The sequence below is a fragment of the Jaculus jaculus genome, chromosome 1 (genome assembly GCF_020740685.1).
Source record: "Jaculus jaculus isolate mJacJac1 chromosome 1, mJacJac1.mat.Y.cur, whole genome shotgun sequence".
NCBI lineage: Eukaryota > Metazoa > Chordata > Mammalia > Rodentia > Dipodidae > Jaculus > Jaculus jaculus.
The window spans coordinates 90,250,164-90,264,029 of record NC_059102.1 but is presented as its reverse complement, the minus strand read 5'-3'; the positions used below and the strand labels follow the sequence as shown (position 1 = coordinate 90,264,029).

Sequence of the window (13,866 nt, the reverse complement as noted above, 5' to 3'; positions counted from 1 at the left end):
GCCCAGTCTACGGCGCGTGCGTCTCAGAGCCTTTGGGGGCGAGGCCGCCCCTCCACGGGCGCCCCGTGACGTCATCGGGCGAGGCGGGGCCTCCCTGGGGACGGAGACGGGGGCGGGGCCGAGGGGCGGGGAGAGCGGGCGGGAGGCGCGGCCCGCGGCCAGTTCATTCTGGGCTGGCTGGGCTCCGGGCCGGAGCGGCCGCGGAGGAGCAGGTTCCCAGGCGTCGGCCCCCGCTGCTTGCGGACGGCGAGCAAAGGCTCTGCGGGGAGCGGAGGGTCGAACGACGGCGCAGGGCCGCGGAGCAGGGCCGGCGGTGGACGAGCCTGGCCGTTCCGGGTTTGCGCTGCGGAATGCGCGACGAGGACAAGGGCATGCTCGGGGGCGGCGGCGGGGACGCGGGCCTGGCCACCGCCGCGGCGCGCGGACAAGTGGAGACGGTGAAGCGGCTCCTGGAAGGCGGTGCCGACGCCAACGCCGTCAACCGCTTCGGGAGGCGCCCGATCCAGGTACCGGGCCCCGCCGGCAGGGGGCGCGAGCGAGCGAGCACTGCAGCCCGCGGACGGCGGGGACCTGGGCAGCGGGCTCCAGCTGGACCTGTGATGCTCCGTGTGAGGCAGTTTTACCCAGCAGAAAATCCTGACAGAAAGTCCTGGGGAAAATCCAGTGCTGTAGCCTAGCTTGTTCTTTGTTTTGCGGTGGCGGGGATGAAGTCCGGGACCTCGTGCCTGATTGGCAGGCGCGCGCCTACTGAGCTAAACTGCGTCCCCAGGTGTTCTTTATTGGGAAAATACCAATATTCCGCTGTCTTACAATCATATATGCAAGGAAGATATTTAGCTGGAGGAGAAAGTAAAAAGGCAAAGGCCAACTGGAGAGGAAGACTCTTTCCTCGATTTTAAAAAAATCAGATTACAACTTAAATTACCTGAATTAAAGTAATAGTACAAAAATATAGTACATGGGAAGGTGTATTAAGTGTGCCTTTCTAATCTGCTGTATAAATCTGTTGTATTTTGTCTATATAGAGGCGAGTTGCATTAAAAGGAAAGGGACAGATTCCCCAGTTACTAACTCCTCTCATATTAGCACCATCTCTTGTGGGATACATACGTAAGAGAAAAATATTTCTGTAGTTTTTAATTATTTAATGGCCATAGTAAGTATTTGATTTACAGAAGCATTTTATGGCAAGTTGGGTCCGTTTTGTTTTTGTTTGATTTTTCTGAGGCAGGATTTCAATCTAGTCCAGGCTGACCTAAAATTTACTCTGTAGTCCCAGGCTGGCCTCAAACTCAGCGAACTCCAACCTCTAAGTGCGCTGGGATTAAAGGTGTGCGTCACCATTCAGTTGGATCCATTTTGAATGGCGAAGGGTTTTCATACATAGTCACTTCTTTGTCAAGTTACACGTAGTCATTGTTTACTAATCTTTCTTTAGAACTGGCCTTTTGATTTTGTACTTGACTATAAAATGTCATAATCATATTTGGTATCCACCTCACCAGCATGTTCCAGAACTAAGCTAATACTAAGGAGCGTGTCAATAGTGTATATTTTTAAGAAAATAAGTATTGATTCCGTTTGAATTCTTTAAAATGTGGTTTTTAAAATAAGGGATTTTTGTTTGTTTTTTCGAGGTAGACGCTCTTCCTAGTCCAGACTAACCTGGAATTCACTATGTAGTCTCAGGATGGCATCAAAGTCACTGCAATCCTCCTTACCTCTGCTGTCATTAAAGGCATGCACCACCACTCCAGGCTAATAAAGAAAATTTCAAAGCAGCAAAGGCATTGTGAAATTATGCTAAACAATTCCAGTAATTATAAAAACAAATCTTACAATTTTAACGCATCATTTTCTTTACTAAGAACCACTTCCCTCGCCTTCTTGTCTCCAAGTAAAAATATCCTGTACCTCATTCTCATACTTCATGGTCCTCGTGGTTTTTTTAAGGAAGGGTATGGATGTTTGTAATGTTTATGAAATAAAAACTAACCATATACTGCCTTTCAATCACATGATACATTTCAGAGCACATACAAGAACTGATACTTAGTTATCAAAAACTGTTTTGTCATTAAACTGTGAAAGCAAATACCTACAGGATTTGAAAGCAAAAACATGCAAATGGTTGCTATGGGACAGCGCCTACAAAACATCATTTTTTTTAAAGTGATGCATCTTTCTCATTTGATTGCTACCATACAAGCCAAACTCTTTTTAATGCAGCAAGTATATGGTATTATACTTATCATATAATAAAATTCTGCACAATATAAATTAAATATAGCATGTTATGCAGTGTCTTGCACTCTAAATTTTAGACTATATCTATAAGATTAAGTTAAAATGTTAGAAATAGTGAACCATTTGTTTACACCAGATCATTTGCTTTCGTAATTTTGTAAGGTGTGGTACGTGCTAGATTTTTTTCTCCTCTGATCTAGATTGGGTCAAATGATAGGCTGCAATCCTCTTGTGAGCACCGACAGGTGATAATGGAACAGCAAAACCTAGCCACAGGGGATTTCCTATGAGAACTAAACCAAGCAAGCCTTTTGGAAAACTGAGTTGTCTCTTCTAATTTCCTAAGGCGATACTTCAACTTCTTTTAAAAAAGGGGGAGGGGCACGAGTAAGGTATCTGACGTTCTTGAATCTGGAGAGTTAAGGGAAGCAGCATGTGAAACAATTTAAGACTTTAACTCTTCGCAAATCACTTAACAAAATAAATATCCACGTTCCAAGGTGACTGTCAGTTCACTCTCCGGGCTTTCTGATCCCACATTTCGAGAATAGAATGGAATCTAATTTGAGTTAAGTAAGGACTGTAACTGCAGTGGGAGGTGCATAGGCGAATGAGAAACCGGATACCCAAGGCTTGGAGGCTCCTCCTTTGCCTGGGCTTGATATTCTCAGATACTTAAGAATCCATAAAATGGCTCTGCGCGCCCCGCCCCAGCGGCGTCTGGCTGTGCGCACCTTGACCCTGACCGCTGTGCTCTCCCCCTCAGGTCATGATGATGGGCAGCGCCCAGGTGGCCGAGCTGCTGCTGCTCCACGGCGCTGAACCCAACTGCGCGGATCCCGCCACCCTTACCCGACCTGTGCACGACGCGGCCCGGGAGGGCTTCTTGGACACGCTGGCGGCGCTGCACCGGGCCGGGGCGCGGCTAGATGTACGCGACGCCTGGGGCCGCCTGCCCGTGGACCTGGCTGAGGAGAGAGGGCACAGCGATGTTGCCCACTATCTGCGTGCAGCTGCAGGGGACTGATGAGTTCCCGCAGCAGGCGCACACAGACTGCTCTATCCCCCCAGTGCCCCACGCCCGCCTGGTTCAATGATGCGACAAACCTGCCGGAGCAACTCAACCTCCAAAGGAAGGCGAGCCAATGGGAAATAAGTTCCTATAGATGTCTTAACGTAGGTGACCCTCCACCTGCATCCCAAGCTGAACACAGAAGTGGGGCACTAAAATTTAGAACTGTGAAGTTAAAGGCGTCTGTTCTTCACCTTTCTGGAGGGGACGGTGGAAAGTGCATGTGAAGTCCTCATATCATCACACAGACGTTGCTGGGGTGGAAGTTGGACGCCACAGTGATTGGCTTTGGGTGGGAGCAGTCTAGTCAGTGCTTTACTGCCCACCAAGAGCTGCCCCAGCCCCATACAATATGTGCACAGACTAGAGGGAAAACATGGAGGCCAGATAGGGAGACTGGAATTGGGCTTCATCAAGCAAAGACCCTTGTATTTATGCACTGTGAAGTGCATGACCCCTGGGGTGCCCAACTCCACAGGATACTGGAGTGGAAAGAGAAGACATAGGAAGCCAAAGCACATCTGTCCATATCCCATAATCTGTGAACAAGAATGAGCAGTTCTCTTTTAAAAGCGCTGGCCTTTATTCCATAAAGGCAAGACAGAGTCAGCTGATGAATTGTTGGGAGAGTAACTGGTGGTTAATAATTTGCTTCATCTGTACAAGAAAAGATACATAAGCCCCCCAACCCCTTTCAGGAACTGACACTTGAAAATATTGTCATGTTTTGTACTTTACAGATTTTAGTAATGATGTATATTTAATGAGACAGCAAAATGACTCCTCCTTGGAGAGGTGGAACAGAAGGACTGCTTGCTTACTTTCCCCCTCTGTAGCCCAGGCTAGCCTCAAAACCATGATCCTCTTGCCTCAGCCTCCCTAAGTTTTGGGATAGCAGGCATATCTGTCTTGCTAACGTTAGTTCCTTCATGAAGCTAAGGCACCATGGAGTCTGCTGCATGCCTTGCTTTCATTCAGAACCTATATTTATTCCTTCATTGTCTTCTGTTTCTGTAGTATCTCAGGAGAAATATTCCAGATGGCTTTTTAAAAGATAGGTGCACTTGTCCAGAAAATTATCTTGGAGTATTTCTCAAAGGTTTCTGGGAAAAAAAAAATGTACATGGAGTGGAAAGTCGCTGAAACTATGTGATGGTTTGTGGGATGTCTTAACGTACTAGTACATTGCTTGGAAATTTCCAGTGCTGCTTGATTCACTGTAGCACTGGGACAACTGGTATGCCGCTATGTTAATAAAATCATAAACAGTAAACCAGGTGTGGTGGCACACATCTTTAATCCCAGCACTTGGGGGGCAGGGCTATGAGGATCACTGTGAGTTCAAGACCACTCTGAGACAATATAATGAATTCCAGGTCAGCCTGGGCTATAGTAAGACCCTTGAAAAAAAAAAAAAACACAAACAGTATAGATTCAACTCCAAGATGGAGATAATTTAGATTAAAAATATTATTTCTATGGGCTTACCATTAACACCTAAAATGTTAACGGTTCAAAAAGATTCACTGCTTTTGCCCTTTGGAAGAATTGCTGATAGGTGATTCCAACAGTTAATAAAACCTGCCTCCATATACCACGGTAAGCGTAAGGTCATATTTTTACATTGTACTTCTCACTGTCCATTCTACTGAATATACATGTAAAAGATGAAATAGAAAAAAATAATTTGATAATAAAGACAAGCCTTGGGCTACATATACAAAACGTCTCTTTAGTTCCCAAACTAATATATTCCTGGGGAAGATTAGGAAGAACAAGACCATATCTTTTGGGGGAAGAGATTGTGTGTTTATTGATAGACAGTTTACAGGCACGTTGTAAAATAGTTTTGTTATTCACTTAAATCTGAGAGGCAGGCATTGTTTCCCATGATGAGGAAAATAGAGAAATTTCAAATACCTTATTAAAGGTCAGAAGATATTTCTTCCATGATCTGCAAAGTTAAGTCCATCTGTCACCCAAACATGGATTTTTTTTTTTTCAGTTTACAAAGAGTGGAACTTTCTTTGGCTTGTGGCTGGCATGTCTGTATCCATGGCCCACATCTGCTGCAGACCTCTTGCTCTGTCATAACATAGCAAAGGCACCATGTGAGAGAGACAGAGAGCAAACTCCAAACCTCAGGAACTTTGAGAACATTAATCCACTCATGAGGGTGGGGTCTTCATGGTCTAGCTCCCCACTGCACTCAAGACTGTTATTGGAGAGTATTTCCAACACATGCTGGGCAGGGGAGGATGACACATGTAAACACAGCAGTGGCCCTTGTCATATATACTACACCTAGCTGCAATAATTTTTTTTTTTGGGGGGGAGTCTGCTAAACATGTCATATGCTTCCTTTCATACCTTTATATGCAGTTTTTTCTTTGTTCTTCTGGATCTGGTCAACTTTCATGTATCTGGTTAGGCTCGGCTTAAAGACAAGTCCTGAAGGAAACCTTTCATGTAACTGCAGAACAACTGTTGACTAACCTCTACTCTGAAGAGTACTGAGCCCTCTCCTCTATGAGCCCTACACATTTGTCTGGCATGGAATTAAACCATGTAATAGAAACTGGCTTTCTTTCTCCTGTGATATTTTTGAAGGACCTGTACATCAGCATCTGAGACAGCTCAATAATACAAAAGATGACAGTAACAAACATTTCACATTACTGTTATTCAAAAGGGAAAATGGTAATAATGGTAAATATCAATATCTGTCCATATAAATCAAGTTTGAAGAAATAATAAGGAATTGTTTGCTTTCTATTCAAAAACTAATCTGCCCTCTCTGCTTTGAGATACAATTTTATCATATCAGAAGTATTTCTTAAATAAGTCTGTTTAGGAATCTGAACATAGGAACATTTTACCTTGACTTGAAAGCTTTTGACAGTACAGAATACTAGGAAGAAATGGTCTAAGATTTACACAGCCAAAACACTCTTCACATTAGTCCTTTTTTTAAACATGTCTTCTTTATTGCATTTTTAAAAATTGTTTTCTCAGTTATCTTGGGTATATAGAACATTAGAAGATAAGAGAACTTGGGCATAATTTCAACAATGAAATGCATATTTTCTGAGACTACAGTCCTAAACCTAATATGTAATTCTTCTTGGTGTGGGATTTTCAGGCATACTGAGATACATGTTAGAAAAAAATAAACTACACCAGTAACTTCTAAATTTATTCTTAGTAATTTAACTGTTAAGGAAACTACAAATGAGCTGCAGCTGATCCGTCCCTGGCAGCTACATCTGTCATGAGTGTTTAATACCTTGAGAGGGGCTCTAACTCACAGGTACTTTTCTGTACATTTGTAAAATAGTATGTGGCTTTGTAACACACAGAACACATAGGCAAAAGGATTTTTACCTTTCTCATATTTATTTTTAAGTGGAAAACTGATATTATGGAGCACAAAATAATTGTATAATCTGTGCAAACAATGTGGAAGTAGTAAAACAAGCTGGTGACACATCCATTACCCCAGACAACATTATCAGGATAAATGCCACAAGTCCTCACTTATATATCAAATCTGAAATAAATTCAAAATAGCAGAGACTTGAATGGTAGTCACAAGCTGGGGGATGGAGATGTGGGTGATGGTAAAATGTTTCAAAACCTCAGGAGAAATATGTGTGCTTTCTTTTTGGTTCTTCTGAACATTGTGGTGAAGACAGTTAACAAGAATATTACAGATTTGCCGGGCATGGTGGCCCATGCCTTTAATCCTAGCACTTGGGAGGCAGAGGTAGGAAGATCGCTGTGAGTTCAAGGCCACCCTCAGACTAGATAGTGAATTCCAGGTCAGCCTGGGCTAAAGCAAAACCCTACCTTGAAAAACCAAAAAAAAAAAAAAAGAGCATTACAGATTTCAATACTGCTAAGTTAGAAAATTCCAGATGTTCCCACTGAACCATCCTGTCTTCAAAATCACTAAGACACATGAACACAATTATCCTTTTAAGTTCCAGGGTTGCTCTTCCCTCTATAAAATATAGTAAATATAAATACACTGTTTTAATCTTTTTTTGTTGTTTTTTTTTTTTTGGATTTTTTTGTCATTTTTCGAATTAGGGTTTCACTCCAGTCCAGGCTGACCTGGAATTCACTATGTATTCTCAGGGTGTCCTTGATCTCATGGTGATCCACCTACCTCTGCCTCCTGAGTACTGGGATTAAAGGCATGCCTCCACACCCAGCAGTTTTAATCTACTTTTAAATGGCTTCTAGGTAATAGCTCTCCCCCCCCAAGAAACTCTAAAAACCTTAAAACATTTGAAGCTAATGGAGACCTTATTTTTAAATTAAGCTACAAGAACAGAAAATACAATTCTATTCATCATTTAAACACTTAGTAGTTAGTTGCCAAAAATATTTTTGCTTATTTATATTGTTTTATAATAACTAAGAACTGCTACGTAAAAGAAGCCAATTAGCAATTTAAATCTTCCATTTAATTTATCAAAGTCCTTAATTTTCCTGTATTTCTTAAATTTCAAGATGCTTGAATTTTCTAGTGAAATGAGGCTATCATGAAAAGTTGTTTTTTCTTGAAAGCACACACCACACACACATACACACACACACACACACACACACACACACACACACAAAACAGGTCACTTAGATCCCAATTTAGAATAATGGTGGATCATTCCTAATGACAACTTGATACTAACGTTAAACAAAATGAATTTTAATTGTGAATCCTGCAACACTGTATTGCATTTTTCTTTGCTTATTAGGTTTCATTTTTGTATAAAGCAAAACCAGAAACTACTGGAAGGCAACTACTATCTCGTACTGAAATGGTGATTTGTTAATGCCATGTAAAAATTAACTCAGTGGATGTGTTTTTTCAGCTGCACAGGGAGGTCTAGCCTGTTATTCTGTTGAGTTCACTCTACAAAACACATGCAAACAAATTCAATTAACTGTATTCATGAGCTCTATTTCTTGTTCCATTGTGAAATTACAGATTAAATATGCCTATTAATTTCTGTATCTCAATCTAAAGTATTACCAAGTTTTCACACTTCTCGACTGACTTTCATTCCAAGATGAGCTGGAAGTTAAACTTAGAAATTCAGTAATTTATGCACTTGACCTCATTTTTCTATTTTGGTTTTTTTTTTTTTTTTCAGTTGAACAGTGGGGCTGGAAAAACAAGGGTGATTTACCATGTTAAAAAAAAAAAACACCTGTTTTACAATTACTGTGCTCTAATGGTTAAGCTTAGCAATTTCTGAACTAAGAAATGAAACATATTCAAAAAGAGAAACCAAGATTCATAAAACCCCAAACAACTTTGGGACAGCATCACTTAAGAAAGCTTCACAAAGGTGAGTGGTAACACACACATTTAATTCCATACTTGAGAGGAGAGGTAGGAGGATCACTGTGAGTTCTAAGCCAGCCTAGGACTACAGAGTGTATTCCAGGTCAACATGAGCTAGAGTGAGACCCGACCTTGAACACAAAACAATGCTTCATGATACTCATGTTATAGCAAACATAATACATTGTACTGGACCACTTATTTAAGAAACTAGACAACAGACCTTCAGCAAATGCCTATAACTAGTTTTATTTATACTTTCATTTCTTTATTTTCAACTCAAGTGACCACTGTGCCCTTCACTGGTAATATTTAGATCAAATTATGTGTGCATACAACTGCCTATATTCCTTGATTATTTCAAGATGTGAAAGATAACTCACTTTCCCTTTCCATTTTACCAGAGGCTGGATATTGTAATACAGGTTGTAATCTTAAACATGTTCACAACATTGTCATAGGGCTGGAGAAATGGCTTAGCAGTTAAGGCACTTGCAAAGGACCTAGGTTCAATTCCCAGGACCCATGTAAGCTAAATGCACAAGGTGGCACATACATCTGGAGTTCTTTTATAGTGGCTGGAGGCCCTGACATGCCCATTCTCTATCTGCCCCTCTCCCTCTTTCTCTCTTTCTCTCTCTCCCCCTTTACTCTCTCTCCTTCATTCTCTATCCCTCTCTCTCTCTCTTTCAAATAAATAAAATATTTTTAAAAAACATTGCCATATGTGCAGAGCATAGAATTATTTATCTAGTAAATTTGAGGGATTGCCTGAAGAAGCATTCTTCTGGGTGGCAAAGCCAGCGTTTCTTAAGTGCAGGGAGGTCTAGACAGTCAGCACCATGTTCTAACTTGCTTATTTCACGCCCATTATCAGCACAAATTATAGGGTTAACTTATGAAAACCTGAAGAATAACTCTTGGGTTAGTGTTATTTCAGTGTTCAATTATTAAATCTCTACTAATAGATAAATAGACAAATTGATACTTATATATCTTTTAAAAAGAATTCTGACTGTAGAAATTACCCTGAGGAGCAATAACAGCAAGACTTTCAATCCCTCCTCTCAGTCTGCCCATAATTCCTAAGAAGACGAGGAAATGGAGAAGAGAAAACTAGAACTTGCTTGAAAGGTAGAAAGTGACGCCTTCCCAGATTGGATGTTCAATTAATTTAATGTCATCATTCATCCATGTAGCTTTATTTCATCTCAATTGTTCTTATGCCTAGATATAGCAATTGGATTAGATTCTTTCTGCATTTCTGTCATGGCTAAAGGTCTATATCTTTGCAAATTATTGTTTAGATGACAGTAGTGTATGAATACCTATGTTTATTTGCATATATTTATTTATATATCTTATTTGCACCATCATATGAGTTAAGCAGAGACATATAGAATAGAAATGGTAGGAGGAGCATTTTGAAATTCTTAGGGCCTGAAGGAAGGGGAGGTCCCTCATCTGTTTATTGAAAAACTAAAGAAATGTCTATCTGGGGGGAACTGGAACTAGGGCAGGAGAAAAAAGCCTGTGCAATATAAATACTTCATGGAATTGTTAAGGTTGGTCATCCTCACTCTATCTTAGTTCTAATTTTCTTGCTCTTTTAATTTCTTCATGCTACTTAGATCACTAGAATAGTTTCTATAGTGAGCTGGCAAGCAAGGCCAATATGTAAAAAACATTGAGAAAATTCTAAACTAATATAACTAGTATAAAGAAAACTGATTTATTTTTAGTGTGTGCACATACAAGGCTTTAGTAGGTTTTTGTAGACATTCAGACAAAGAGAAAATGGGAGCTGGAATAGCACCTAAAATCCCATCCATTCACAAATCTCTCCATCCCCTGCCTTAGCTGAAACCTGGTTTCTCCTGAGGATTTCTCTTTCTTCTATACCAGACACACAGTACTGAGCTATGGGTAACAGCAGAACCAGAACCAGGAATGAGGGCTTGGTGATTAAATACCTTTCAGTGCAGTCCCAAAGAAAATATGAATGATCCATCGATTGAACATCTATCAGGTTTCTGTTTTCTCAACATAAATATTGTTGTATTTGGGGTTCTTTAATCTGTGAAAATGTCATTATGTCTTGTTAATATTTTTAAATATGTTTATAAAAATAATGCATAAACATTTTACAGTAGAAATTTGTTATGTTCACAAACCTACAGACAAATCACCAGATTATTGCCAACACATGGGACTTTCTTCTAAGAAGTACTGTTGGGAAGATTTGTATGAAATAGCTCCTCATTCCATCTATAAATTCTGAGGCCTATGCTCTCTATTAGGTTCCTAGTACACAGAAGTCCTTCATCATCTTCTGAATCCCCTGCCAACACACCATCTCCAGTTGTAAACTGTAACCTCACTTGAAAACTATTTGATTATCCTTCTCTCTGATCTCTGGGTAGCCCTTGACACCTAGAGTTATCACTGTAACCCTATTGCAGGATATTACACTGTCTTTTCATTCAAAGATAAGTTGAATGCCATCTGATGTCTAGAGAAAAAATTAAATGACACTCCATTCTACATTACCCCAAGTATGTGTTAGACTTAAAAAATAGTGGTATTGACCGTAGTAGTCACCTGAAGTTTAAAACCACTTCCACTTAAGGGAATTGGGTCTCAACCATGGCTCAATATTGGGATCACCCATAGAAATGCTGGAAAATTCCTATTTTCCAATTAGCACCAGGGCTACAGGATGAAAATTCCCAGAACTGAACCCTCAACTTTCTGTGGTGGTTACTATCTTGCACACAGAAAGCTTTTAAATACATCAGAAAATAACAAATATTAAGTGAAAATCTGAGACTTCTCTAACTCCTCACTATCCAAGTTACCACTACCTCAATCCACAAGCATATGTATATATAATGTTAAACATCCCCCTCTAGCACACATACTTGAAAACACAACTTTGAATGTACTATTCTATCATTAGTTTTCTTTAATTAGCAACAGGTCTTTGACAACTCCCATTACCCACACACATAGATACACTTCATTTTTTCATGATGAATAATTTTTGATTTTAGGGATGAGCCTTAATTTAAAAAACTTAAATGTTACAAATATGTAAAGTGATTTTTGTTCTCTTCATTGAATTTTTGCTACTACATATCCTCTGCTATGCACTTGTATGAGCAATCTGAAGCGAAAAAAATGAAGTAAAATTGAAGCTAAAGTGATATGCTTATTCACACATCTGTGTATGTGTGTTGGTTTTCAATCTTTTATGTGTTTGCCTATATATGTGCATACATAGATTGGTGATAGATATGTGTGTGTGCCTGCACAGCTTTCCATACTTATATATATGTACAAACATATAATACATATCATTTTTTCATACTTATAAGAATGGAAATGCAGAGTCAAGGGATATTTATATATAAATATATGAAAATATAATATGCATTGCTTTCTATACTCATATATGTTACATATGTATTATATCTGTAGATATGTATTTATATATTTTTCCACACCTTACCTGTTTATCTGCATAGTTATGTGAACTATAAGAGTGGAACACTTGAATCAAAAGGTACATATATCCACATGGAATTTTTATATGATGTAAAGTTATCTTCTAAAATAATGACACCAAGTTATAATGTGGATAGAGGTGACTGGTTCCTGACAACATTGGCAGTTCTTTTTCTTGTTGCGTCATTTATAGCTATATGCCATTGTTTTCGCATGCATTATTTTACAAATGAGACTGACATCTTCTCATTTAATTTTTTCCCATTCTTCTTTGCCCACTTTTCGATCTCAAGTCTCCAAATTTGGGGAGCTCAGAGGCATGCAGGGTACTTTAGTTTGGAGTGGGTTTGTTTTATTTTGCTTTGTTTTTGAGACAGGGCTCTGATATATAGCCCAGGCTGGCCTCAAACTCTCAGGGCTCCTGCCTCAGCCTCACAAGTGTTTGTATTCCAAGCATGTGCCACTGTGTCCAGATACTCTTTACCCAGTTTTTCATTAAATCTTGTATCTTTTATCTCATGTCCCTAGGACTTTTACTTTCAGCATGTGTAATGCTAGGAAAGCTTCTCATGGACTTTTGGTAAGATACCAAGTTAGGGATGCAACTTAGTGTGGAGTGCTTGCCTAGCATGTAAAGGCTCTGGATTCTATCCCCAAAATCCCACTACCCCTCCCCAAAAAAGAGCACTACTTCAGACACAGATGTGCGCTCTATGCGATGATGTGGAGAAGAGCAGGGAGATTTTCTCTTCTATCCCTCCTTATGGAATGAGTTTACTGATTCAAAACATAACAGTTTACCTTATAAAGGACTGAAAACTGTCAGTGCTTTGAGCCACTAGAAGACAGCAAATAAAAGTTACAATTTTCACCAGGTGTGGTGGGGAATGCCTTTAATCCCAGCACTCTGGAGGCAGAGGTAGGAGGATTGCCATGAGTTCAAGGCCACCCTGAGACTACATAGTGAATTCCAGGTCAGCCTGGGCTACAGTGAAACCCTACCTCGAAAAACCACACACAAAGAAAGTTACAGTGTTCCATAATTCTGCTGGCAAAGTAAGCCATAGATGATCACCCCCTTTCTTATTATCTCTGACCTTTGGGACAACAGAAAGAGCACAGGCTGGAGTCCAGTGACCTTCCTCATGAGTCCAGTACCTGCACTTGCTGGCTACAAAGTGTCCAAGGCTTGAACCTCCCTGGGTCTCAGTCTTCTAGGTTGTAGAATCAGGGCAACGATCCCAAATTCAAATAGCCACTGTAAGGACAAAAGGAGTGCCTCAAATGAAAGTACACATATGATACTGCTCAGCCCTTCGATACTAAGGTTTTGAAGAGCACATAGCCAAGTCACTTGGAATTCCAAAAGTCTTTGAAATACTATACTTTTATAATTATGTTTTTATCTACACTAATATAAAAATTCAGAATTCCCCTGCATACCACAACAGATAGAGAACAGGTGTAAGGCAACAGGGGAAAACCAAAATGAAATTTAAAAGCTCAGAATTTTAACATTACATTATATGAACAAAGCATATTTTCATTGTCTTACTCAAATGACAATCCTTGAAAGTGGGCAACTGTCCTTATCCCCAGAATAAGTTCCTATGGTAAGAATATAGTTATGCTGTAAGCAAACCCTGCACTAAAAGTTCTAGGGACCTAGGAAAACTGTGTGTGT

The 13,866-nt window shown here is 40.1% G+C and overlaps 1 protein-coding gene and 1 long non-coding RNA gene across 2 annotated transcripts; one reads left to right on the top strand and one right to left on the bottom strand.

Annotated features, from left to right (window-relative positions):
- The first annotated feature begins 350 nt into the window (after nt 1-350).
- Cdkn2b (cyclin dependent kinase inhibitor 2B) lies at nt 351-4,562 on the top strand. The gene is made up of 2 exons (XM_004658404.2): nt 351-506; nt 3,014-4,562. The coding sequence occupies exons 1-2, from the start codon at nt 351-353 to the stop codon at nt 3,272-3,274; spliced, it is 417 nt and encodes a 138-aa protein (XP_004658461.2). The 3' UTR covers nt 3,275-4,562.
- Nucleotides 4,563-5,118: 556 nt separating this feature from the next.
- Nucleotides 5,119-13,434, bottom strand: LOC123458816. Its single transcript, XR_006635795.1, has 3 exons — nt 13,341-13,434; nt 10,649-10,752; nt 5,119-5,404 (listed from the first exon to the last, which is right to left on the bottom strand). It is a non-coding gene; the product is annotated as an uncharacterized LOC123458816 (long non-coding RNA).
- Between the last annotated feature and the right edge of the window lie 432 nt (nt 13,435-13,866).